General features: G+C 36.8%; 1 protein-coding gene across 1 annotated transcript in view; it reads right to left on the bottom strand.

Moving 5' to 3' along the window:
* RPS6KA5 (ribosomal protein S6 kinase A5) overlaps positions 1-12,449 on the bottom strand; it is a 79,764-nt gene that overhangs the window by 56,907 nt on the left and 10,408 nt on the right. The window contains exon 2 of the mRNA XM_034062046.1: positions 10,664-10,735. Coding sequence (XP_033917937.1) covers positions 10,664-10,735 — 72 coding nt within the window. The remainder of the gene's footprint in view (positions 1-10,663; positions 10,736-12,449) is intronic.

Here is a 12,449-nt window from a genome sequence, read left to right as displayed (position 1 = left end):
AGTGCGGAGTTAGAGAGACAAAATTTTTTTTTGTCCTCAAAACAGTCTGTTCATATTTGCACAACTTACATTCTTTCATTACTGGCTTTACAGCACTGAAGTTCCAAAAAACCCACAGAAAAGCCAATGTATTTAGTACATCGTAATTTTCTGAGGCTCAGATACTGAACTTAAACGAGAATATTTGAGAGGAGTTATCTCAAAATAAAGTTTTCTAAACACAAGCAGTAAAAAGAATAGTCACCGGAACTACAAGGTAGTCTTCCCAGAGTTTTCAATTATTGAATCTACATGTTCAGTTTACATATTTGGCTAAAAATACTCTCCATACTGGAGTACAAAATGACAAACATGGACTGTTTGGTTGGGGTTTCTTTATAAAAAGGGCTCCTGGGAATTGTACACAAGTAGATTTGATACCTCAGCTAGGGAAACCTGTACAAACAATAAAGGTTAGAATTAGCAGATACACAAACAGGATACTACATGAAAAAAATGTTACTTTTGTTTATGATAATGATTATTTCTATTAATAATCACTCAAATGAATCAGGAGGAAGGAACAATGATATGGTTGACTTACTTAGATTTCCAAGATACTAAAGTTCCCTTACCAAACTGTCTTAAAAAGCACTAAACAGTCATGGCTGCAAAGAAGAGGGTCCTCTTAGGAAGAGCTGTATTAGCAGAAAAAAAATCCCAAATGGTTTAAAAAAATATTCTTTTTTTTTGGTGAAAGGAGGTCACCACAAGAATGATTCAGTCATATATGAATAGTGAGGAAGCTGATTTTCTTGGTTTAGTTATTCATCCACTGCAACAGAAAACATAGCTGACTGATGAAAACTGTACCGCAGTATCAAAATATTGAGAAGCTGAAAAATAAGGTGGCAGATAAAATTTCAAATAGGTAAATGAGTAATCCATATGAAGTATAATAATTACTTGTGCATAGAGTTATAACTGAGAAAAAATAATAAGAAGAAAATAGAGAAAATAGAAAAAATAGAATAGTTAACTACCATATAAATAGACTTTACCCTATGAGAAAACACCAATGGTAATCCAAAAAAGTAAAGCGAATATTAAAACTTCAGAAAAGTATTGAAGGGGAAAAATGACACAAAATGTACTGACTTCCAAACCTTCAACAGAAAACAAGAAATCCCTTAGGCTCTGGTATGAAACTTTGGTGTGCTCATAACTTGAAAGATGCACACTTTTTTGGTCCCTTGACTCTTCTTTCCCTAGCTCTGCCCTCCTAGTCATAAAAAAAAAGTATAGAAGTACTTTAAAAAAATACAGAAAAAGATAAAAGAACTCTTCTAATTATGAAGGGAACTAAGCATGCTTAAGACTTTTTATTTAGCCTGGAAAATAAAGAGCATTTAAGAATATGCTAAATAGTTAAAAATCAAAATGGTATAAAGGTAAATGAACAATTTTTCTTTATTTCTAGAAATAAAATACCTAAACTAAATCACCAGGTATTGAGATTAAGAAATGCCCAAAACACACAAATAAATAGTGGTTAAGCTGTGGAACAACTCTTCCATTATGCTGCCAATATCAAAAACCTAGATGAGTTCAAAATGATTATAAAATCCTTGAGGGAGAGGAAAGTACACCAAGAACTGCTACACAAACGAGAATCTCCAGCTCAGGCAGACCCCAAACTGCAGGCTGCTACAAGTTCAGTACAGAAAACATTGTTGTATGCCTCTCCACATTTTCAAGGATACCCTTAAGCCATCATGAGAGACAAAAAACAACCAGCCGAGTGTTTTGTTCAATCCCTATAATTATCTTCACATTACTTTCTCAAAGACAATGCTCACTCTTCTCAAAACTGTAAATACACTAGATAAGGTATACTGTCCTGACATGAGACACACAAATTTAGTTGGTCTTTAAAAAATGCTGTGGCATACACTGCTTCCAGTAAGAACTGGGTGGAACACCGGATTCTTTCATTTTTTTTCCAGGCAGGTAACAGAGTTACAAATCATCAACTGACATGTACTTTCTTCTTACAACAGAATTCTGCTTCATTCAATATACAAAAGTGATCCTACTCATATAATAAACAACTCTTTTAAAGAAGTTCTTCACCTGACTCATCACCCCCTAAGGAGTCATGCTTGCCTTCCTTACAGAACTTGTTATTCTCAATATAAGCTTGCAAAAAATTTTTCACAACAAACCTCTCAAGAATGGCAAACAGAGTCAAGACAGGTTAGTGTGAACATATCTGTCTGTTTTGGGAGGCAAATGGGAGATACTCAGGACAATCTTTTTCAAGATGTTCAGTATTATATCACTTGCCCAACTTTAATTGTAGTTTGGACATCTCAAGTGCACCTAAGTCAGATTCAGTGTTCACCAGCTGGTCATCAAGAAATGGATAGTCACATAGATGTAAAAAGATTTTTTTACCTTAGTAAAATAGGCATGAGATATATATATATCCTGTAACAATGTACAAACATAAGTGATCTGAATCAAGGTTGTACAGACCACAGTAATACTGTTATGCACATACACATTTTTAATGTTATTCACCTATTTTTTCAATATTGGATGTTAAATTATTTTTAGCATCTGAAAACCAGACCCCTACTACTGAGAGCACTGGTATTAAATAAAAACTTATTCCAAAAGTACTTTTGACATCTTTTTAAGGAGTTACTTCTCAAAAAAATGTACATAATGTTTCTGCATTCTACCACCATGCAACAAAAACAGCGTGGAGAATGGCCTTAGCTTGCATTTCTCAACTGCTTGTGGAAGCTGTCCTAGTTTTCGCTAATGTTCAGCTGAACTTCCTTGTGCCTCTCTGAAAAGTTCATTAAAGCGCATTAAACAGAAGTTCTCTTGGGTTCTCAGGAAACAGTAGTTTTATCAGGAATGCTGGATCCAGAAAATCATTACATTAAACTAAATTAAAACAACAAAAGCCCCTGTTTCATACATGCAATGTTTCATACATGCAATGTTTCATACAGCCATGATACCTGTATCATAGAATCACAGAATGGTGAGCATTGGAAAGGACCTTAAGATCATGAAGTTCCAACCCCTCTGCCATGGGCAGGGACACCTCACACTAAACCATGTCACCCAAGGCTCTGTCCAACCTGGCCTTGAACACTGCCAGTGATGGAGCATTCACTTCTTCAGGCAACCTGTTCAGTGCCTCAACACTGTTACAGAAAAAACTTCCTTATATCTAACCTGAACTTTCCCTGTTTAACTTTAAACCCATTGCTTCTTGTTCTACAGCTGCAGTCCATGATGAAGAGTCACTCTCCAGCATCCCTGTAGGCCCCCTGTAACTTTAATCATACTTAATAAAAACATACAATAATGCATCTTAAATGGCAAAACGCTAGCAGTAAATTAACAGCACCTACTAGAGCTTTACATACAGCATAAGAGAAAATTGCCTGAGAAGTGTAATAGCTGTAAGGAAAACTCTAGAAACTATACTAGTGTTATCAAAAAAGAATTTGCAACATAGAACTTTACCATGGTACAACTTGTTTCTTCAGCTATCTGAAAAGGACTGACAGAATGATGATGATTCTCGGCAGTTTTGATGAGAATAAATCTTAAGTAGCACTATTTTAATCAAATGACTCATGATACATTCAACACCAGGAATGTGTCTCCGATAACACCACGAAAAATCTAGTTAAAAGACAACACTGCAAACACAATTTATTTGAGTGGCAGTATGGAGAAGGTACATAGGCTAACTGCAAGAACACCCTTGCCTGATAATCTTATTTGAGAAATTAAGAAAGATTTCCTGAAGAAGCCACATTTCAATGTTCATTCTCATAAAATCTCATGCACATCTCAAGCACTTCAAAGGCAGAAATATTTAGCCAGCAATATATTCCCCATAAAGAAACATACACACAGAGTCTCCAAATATTCACCCCCAAAATTCATTAAGAATACTTTAAATGATGAAAGAACGAAAAGTCTATATAGTCTTATGTACTATATATATAATATGCATTATATACACACACAAACTATGTTAGACTGACTTTGCAGTTTATTAAGATAATTAACATAAAATTAAATGTTTGAGAAAAAGAAAGTATTAGTTGCAGACTGATATAGATATTGGGTCTGTAAGATGAATAAGAGATTTCATACCAGCTACTTTTACCAAATTTCCACTTAATTTGTGAGGCAGAAAAATATAATTGTAGGTTAAAACTTTCACTTCTGCCTTTTTCATGAATACACATGGCAGTACACACCATCATAAGTAACAATTCAGCAAGTCATTATAATATTCTAAAGCACACACTTGCTGAAAGACAATGAATTAAAAATAAAAAGTACTATTTGCTGCTTTATTCTTTCTGTATAAATGCAAGCGCATTAAGCCACTTCATCATGCCAGTTAATTCTTGCAGGGAAAAAGTCAAGCAATTCCTCTTGTTTATTTCATACAGGATGGGTCATGCAGACTTCTAAGTACATCAAAACTTGACATTTGCATACAGATAGTTTTAAAGCAATGTTTTCAAGTGTTACCATAAGCTACATCCCTTTCTTATATTACTTACACTGACAGTAAAAAAGAGTAATTATGAGACAACAAAGAAACTACTCAGATACAAAATATCTAAAGATTTGAATAAATTTCACTGAATGAATATATATGCCTAATGACCTATTTTCACTTTTTATTGTTAGAGTAGTCTTTAGACTTAATCTTAAAAAATTTAGATGCAGTACTCTCATTGTGCATATATTTGTCCATAGGAATCGAAATTTGGGTTTGACCACATGGCAAAGTCAGAAAGGCAGATAGCTCTAGCAGCTAAAAACAAAAAAAGCCAAGCAAAAACCTTCACAAAGATCAAATAATTATTTTGAGACACTCCCTAATGTTGGCTCACTCTCCTGATCACAATAACCTCACTTTTTTCTTTTCCTTTTATGATGGAATATTTTCCATTTTCTTTAAGATGCTTTGAAAGAAGAAACCTAATTTCACAGTCTTAATTCAAGGCCAGGTTGGACAAAGCCTTGGGTGACATGGTTTAGTGTGAGGTGTCCCTGCCCATGGCAGAGGGGTTGGAACTTCATGATCTTAAGGTCCTTTCCAACCCTAAGGATTCTATGATTCCATAAAAACAAAACAAAAAAATAACACTTTCTGACCTTTTAGATAGAACTTCATTACACCTTCTTGTATAATAAGATTTTAGCTGATTATTTCAATCTGACATTCATCCTACCAATTTTCTTCCCTTCTTATGAATATATCCTTCAGATTCTATGTATCTTCCACATATACAAAGAATATCCTTCATACATAACTGCTTAATCGGAAAAGGTCATGTAAAAGATATTGTTCTTGCTTGCAATTATTTCTTATCTTCATCAGTGAACTGGAGTTCAAGCAGTAGACCAGCATAAACCAAAACAACCACCTTCTTTTGTTCCTGTCATGACTTTGGGAAGCAGCTACATTACTTTGCTGCAAGTATCATTATTCTACAGAATAGACACTAGTTTTCCATGTCACCGGGAAAAAAAAAAGCTTTAACTGGATTGGAGGGAAACACGGATTCAGTGGACAAGAAATCTGAAAATTCCAAATTGGCAGGTTATACAGTAACAGCAGGAAAAAGTGACTTAAATGAAAACAAGGCGAGAATTTCAGAAATCAGATACTGAGTGGAACATGTGCAAGTCAGAGATGTCAAGTAAGCAATAAATAACTCCAAGAGCAACAAGTACATTACTGATAGCTTTAGTAACAGTAGCATACTGTCATGTATTTTGTTTTACCAACGTAAAGTGTTACTGATTGCTTCAATGGGGAAGTTTATTACATTATTAGCTCTTTACACAACATAAAAGGATCCAAATCAGATTAAAAGGCTACTAAGATTTTTGGTTTGTTGCCTTTTCCTGTGAGACTCAGGTCAAAACTGGAATGTGTACACTATGATATTCAGTTCAGCTGGTTAATGAAGTTGCAAAGCCACTGGCCATCACCTTTGAAAAATCATGGCAGTCAGGTGACATTCCTGATGACTGAAAAAAGGGAAATAAAGCCCCCATTTTCAAGAAAGGGAAAATGGATGACCCGGGTAATTACAGACCAGTCAGTCTCACCTCTGTGCCTGGCAAAATCTTGGAGCAGATTCTCCTGGAAGGCATGCTGGGGCACATGAAAAACAACAAGGTGCTTTGTGACAGCCAGCATGGCTTCACTAAGGCAAAATCTTGCCTGACCAATCTGGTGGCCTTCTATGATGGGGCTATGGAACTGATGGACAGAGGTAGAGCAGTTGATGTCATCTACCTGGACTTGTGCAGAGTGTTTGACACTGACCCACATGACATCCTTGTCTCTAAATTGGAGAGATATCAGTTTGATAGGTGGACCACTGGTTGGATAAAGAACAGGCTGCATGAAAAGAGTTGTGATCAATGGCTCAATGTGCAGCTGGAGACCAGTAATGAGTGGTGTCCCTCAGGGATTGGTGTTGGGAATGGTCTTGTTCAACATCATTGTCAGTGACATGGACAGTGGGATTGAGAGCACCCTCAGCAAGTCTGCCAATGACACCAACCTGTGTGGTTCGGTTGATACGCTAAAGGGAAGGAATACCATCCAGAGGGACCTTGATATGCGTGTAAGGTGGGATGATGCTAGCTTCATGAAGTTTAACCATGCCAAGTCCAAGGTCCTACGCCTGGGTCAGAGCAATCCCAGGCACAGCTACAGGTTGGGCAGAGAAGAGATTCAGAGCAGCTGTGAGGAGAAGGACTTGGGGGTGTTGGCTGATGAGGAACTGAACATGGGCCAGCTTCAGTGTGTGCTTGCAGCCCAGAAAGCCAACCGTATTCTGGGCTGCATTATAAGAAGTGTGACCAGCAGGTCAAAGGAGGTGATCCTGCCCCTCTGCTCTGCTCTTGTGAGACCTCTCTTGGAGTATTGTGTGCAGTTCTGGTGTCCTCAACATAAAAACGACACGGAACTGTTGGAACAAGTCCAGAGGAGAACCACGAAGATGATCAGGGGACTGGAGCACCTCCCATATGAAGACAGGCTAAGAAAGTTGGGGCTGTTCAGCCTGGAGAAGAGAAGGCTGCATTGAGACCTCACAGGAGCCTTCCAGTAGCTGAAGGGGGTTATTAAGATGCGGAGGAGGGACTCTTCATTGGGGACTGTAGTGACAGGATGAGGGATAATGGGTTAAAAATTAAACAGGGGAAGTTTAGATTGGATATAAGGAGGAAGTTCTTTACTGTTAGGGTGGTGAGGCACTGGAATGGGTTGCCCCATGCTCCATCCCTGGTGGTGTTCAAGGCCAGGTTGGACAGAGCCTTGGGTGATATGGTTTAGTGTGAGGTGTCCCTGCCCATGGCAGGGGGGTTGGAACTAGATGATCTTAAGGTCCTTTCCAACCCTAACTATTCTATGATTCTATGATTCTTTTAACATCAAATACCCTTCTTTCTTTTTCTAACCAAATAAAAACTACAAGCAAATTCAGACTTTTACTTATCATGAACACAGGCAAATACCTTCCAAGCCTTTTCCTCATTTTTTGAGAGAGCAAGCCTAAGGACAACTGAAATGCAGACAAGTAGTTTTGTACAGAGTACTAGTTCTAAATGAGGCCTTACTCTTGTACGGTACCATTTAAGACAAGCCCATAGTAACAGCTTGCTATTCCAAATATTTATGACTTTATTGTGATTATAGTTTTTATCATGCTTCTTCTCATTCCCTCAAGCAAACATATATTCTGGTACAAAGAACTGAGAAGTCAGAGTTGTCATACTCACTTCTCAACCTCAATTCGAATATGAGCGCAAGATATTGCAGGCCTAAACAGGACCCTGCAACTCAAGACACAACACACTTAGAACCTCATAGCAAAGTCTGCATGCAAACAGGTGGTTAGAGTCTCATGAAGTTTTTGCAAAATAATCTCCCTGCTGTGAAAGTTGTGAGGAAAACAACAAAATACATTATACAGAAAAAAAAAGTCCATAAAATAGTTAAATAATTGAATGTATAGCTCCAGACTTTTCACATGCAACAGGTACAACATGCAGGTTGGTTTTCTGTACTTCAGAGTGAGTGCTTGCACAGTAACTCTTGGCATAGCCCAGGTAGTTATAGAACTTCCTAAAAACTAAGTTTTTACAAAGGGGTTTGTATGTTATTAAACTAACAGCATGAAGAGTCAATTTGTACAAGCACTCTGTGGTTCAGTAACAAGAAGAAATGCCTTAAAACAGGTATATTCTATTGTGATATGCCATTCTTTCACAAACTTCTTGCAAAAATGAGGGGGGATTTTTACATACTGATATCCCCAGAATGCTTCTCAAGCTTGGAAATTAAAAGTCCTTATCAGGATCATCTAGGAAAGCTGCAGAATTGCTACTACTGGAGTCTTTTAAGAATTGTTGCCAGGGATGATGCAGCTATAACTGACTGCCTTCGGCCAAGCAATTAGAGGACCTCTTCAAGCTGATTTCAGTTCTGTTTTCAGTGATTTCATGCTATTGCAAACACTAGCAATTCACAGATGGCCACTTCCTCAAAAGCAAACAGAACTTCCATTCTGATCAGGTCACTTGCATTTAATGCCATCCAGCAATTGGAAATCAACAACCTTTGACACACCTAGTGCACTAGTCTTAGCTGTGATACTCTTAAGACTAAACAAAGCTTCTTGACCGCTCTGATGGTCTAGGTTTCCAAAGCAAGAACCTCAGGCTATTTGAAATTATATATTAAAAAAAGCGCAAATAGCATTTTCTTGATTAAAAAAAAAACAACAAAAAAACCCCAAAACAAAAAAAACAAAACTAAACACATCATAAAAAATAACTATTCTTTCTACAAATACCATTCCAGGATATCCAAGATGTCCTTAAATTTCTGAAGTTTGCAGGAATATTCTAGTGAATTCTTCAAATAGTTCTGTCTATTAAGACAGATGTTTTTGGAGCAACATGACTACTAGAGCAGGATGTGGACAAGACAGGTATGCTTCCTCAGCTTTTCACTTACACACACCATCCACTGGTGACTTCCATTGTCAAGCCATTGCAGTAGCCTTTTCTGAAAGTGGTCATCCAAAAATTGCCCTGTTAACCTGAGTGGATAGGATAGCTTTGCACTATGAGCTTAGGGACAAGTTATGATCATGAGTACCTCAGGCCAAGAAAAATTTAGCTAATCTGTTCATGAAAAGAGGGCGTGGAAGGTAGCAATGAATGAAAGACAGCAGTCCAACAACAGCTAAAGGGGTATTTCAGAGGTAGTGCCTAGACACTAAAAGGAGGTCAGGCTACTACTAGTCTGAACCTGAAGACTGACACTTATGAAACCACCAAAACTTATGCTCTATTCTAAATGCAACAGCTGTAATATCAAAGTGATCTCAGACTAACAGCAGTGGTAAGGAAAAAGGAGAAGAAGTTCAGGTATGGGACTGGTTTTCACACACACACAAATAATTAAATATTTGAACAATGTTTCTGTCAGCAGAAGAGAAAGAAATCCTCACATAAATACAAAATTTATTTCAGTTTTGGCAGCCTCACTTAGACCAAGAAGTGGTCACACTTCTTAACAGCTGCTTCTACCTATGGATATTAAAGTGTCCTCACCTCTAGCCCTAACTACTAAAATACAACAGCAAGGATTGAGTCTAAGACCATTAAAATTCAAGTTTTTTTTAATTATTCAGAAACAGAAAAATATACTCTCAGGTGATTTAATAGCTTGATGAATTTAAGAAAGAATCTGTATGACAGCTAAATGTTAAAATCAAAACCCTCAGCTCTTTTCAGTGATGTAGCAGCTTACTTAATTTTAGCCTCTCTACCAGCTAATGGCTGGTAACACCCAAAAATTAGCATTACAAACTAACTTAAAACTCCTACAGACCTTGATGATAGTCCACCTTTGTGATTATCCCAATCTATTCAACACTGCATCTGATGTTAATACTGGCTACAAGAACCCATAAATTCACAAAGAAGAATAACAGCCATTACTTTTGGTCTGTGTACAGGCCTGTGCATGCGTCCCTTTAACAAAGGAGAAACAAAGCTTTTTTGTTAGTTACAGTCAGCAATCCTACAACATCATACAAAGCCTCAACATTGTGCTGAAATCTGTAGCACAACTGTGAATATTTTCCATCTTAAAAATTACTGGGATTTGAATACAACAGAAAAAGACTAGCCAAGCCATCACCAACTCTGAAAAGTACAGTTAAAAGAGTCAAATATCTTATTCAGTAATATACTAACATTATTGCTTTTTCCATAGTCTTAAAATTTAATGAAATTACCAAGACCATGCCTTAACTAAGATCAAATTTTTCACAAACTGTATTAAACTGTCACAAATGTCAAGCCACTTATTTTCTTTTTTTAAGTGTATATTCAAAAAAGGCTGTAAACTAGAAAATATTGCCTGCAATTTAAACAGTATTTGTGAGGAAAAAAAAGTGAAGTATGCTAATCAATACAAAAGTGATATATCTTCCTAAATAATGTTTCAATTACCAAAACCTCAGCTAGAAAACAAAATTATATTTTAGAGTAATACTTCAAATATTCAGCTTAGACAAACAGTGCCCCTTACCCCCTGTTCCAAGAACTTTCAGGAGTTCAAAGTTTTCAATGCCAACTTTCTCTGCATGGCCTGTCAAATTTGCTGAAAGACAAAAAAAAAAAACAAAACTAAACCAACTGTTAGATATGCAGTACAGCAAAACATCATTCTGACATACTACTGAAGCCTTAGTGACAACAAATTAGTAGATGAACAAAATACACAGCAATAAAAGGACATTCAGTTGCATTCTGTAATCTTTTAACTTAAAAAGCAAGGGAGAACAATTTTCTTGCTGCCATCAATGATCCTGGAGGTCTCAAAATCACAGAATAATCACTGAAGCCCATCTAGCTTGTATACACTGTCCCAACACTAGACACCTCTGAAGACTCTAGTTTCACCTTGTCTGTAATCTCTAATCACAGTTATAGACAATAATCTGGTCATCCCTTAGCCCTAGCACCCTGAATACTCCCATGTTACAGAATTATATGGTGCTTGAGATGACGTAAGCAGAGTTCCAATAACTGTTTATACATTCAACATTGAGTAGGAATGATCCTGAGTCTACATAACAAAGACATTTGCTAAAATCTAACCTGCTAAAAAGTTGTTCCATTTGTTGGGGAGTTTAGGAGGAGAAGTTTCTGTTTATACAAATCTACAGCACTGAGACTGAGTTGTTGTTTTTGTTTTGTTTTTGTCTAAGAGACACTTTTACAAGCAGGGAAGTTAAGAGCCCTCTTTTTAAAAGGAATTGGGGGGGCATAGGTTTGTTATTTGTTGGTTGGTTGGGTTTGTTGTTTTGTGGGTTTTTTTCATTTTATAAGCTGCTAAAAGAAAGCCTTAAGCAGTCCCTGTTTTTTTTCCATCTTTCATTCCTATCATAATATTATCCACTATCTGCATCAATATGACTGCAGGCCTTTCAGCAAAGCTGTTCATTGAAGTGACCCAGGTTAAAAGCTGTAAGGTAAAAAAATAACCAGGTTTGATTATTCTTAACCAAGCTCAGCTCCCTGATCCACTTTATTGAGCAGCTGTATAAGCAGTTTTTCTGGCATAATTAAAGATTCAGCATCAAGCAGCAAAAGCTGCATAAGCGGGCATGGTTGCTAAAAGAATGCCTCACAAAGAGCAACTTCAATCTACACTTTATGTCTAAAGGCAGAGGGGAGGGAAGGGAGAGAGAGTCTTAGGAAAATGCAAAAAAGCTTTCAGTAGCAGCACCACAGATTTAAAATACAATGATGTCTTAACCAAAAAAGGAAAGCTCTTTGACAGGAGATGCTGAAATTAGCTTACTCCGTCCAACAGAAATTCTCATGTGGTTTGACATTTCTAAGAAACTTTATCAAGACAGTGTGCTTTCTGAATTACCAAAATGTATAGTCAGTCTCCACTCACAGAACTGCAGTAACCCAACTCAAACAGAAACTTAAAGCTTCAGAAAGACATCCCTCTGCAAAGGGTATACAAGTATAAAAAAAAAAAACCTACATAAATGAAAAAACAAATAGATGGTTTATTCCAACAATCCTAGGAATCTGCACACATACACAGAATGCATCTAATTAGGAGAGGCAAACATCAGTGCTCTCATATAAGGCACTAACAAAATCTCATTTAAAATATTATTTACAATTCTTGCCATTCATCTTTAAAAGACATTAATCAAACTTGGTATAAGTGCAAAGAGACCATTTCAACTTCCTGGAAGATTAAAAAGTCTAAGAGAGCTTTCAGGATTTTTTTCCTGTACAAATAGAAGTACAGGACAATGATTTTTTTGTGATCAGTTCCATTTTAATAA

The sequence above is a fragment of the Melopsittacus undulatus genome, chromosome 4 (genome assembly GCF_012275295.1).
Source record: "Melopsittacus undulatus isolate bMelUnd1 chromosome 4, bMelUnd1.mat.Z, whole genome shotgun sequence".
NCBI classification, from domain to species: domain Eukaryota; kingdom Metazoa; phylum Chordata; class Aves; order Psittaciformes; family Psittaculidae; genus Melopsittacus; species Melopsittacus undulatus.
Note: the sequence above shows the minus strand (reverse complement) of the source record. Positions and strands in the feature narration are given on the sequence as shown.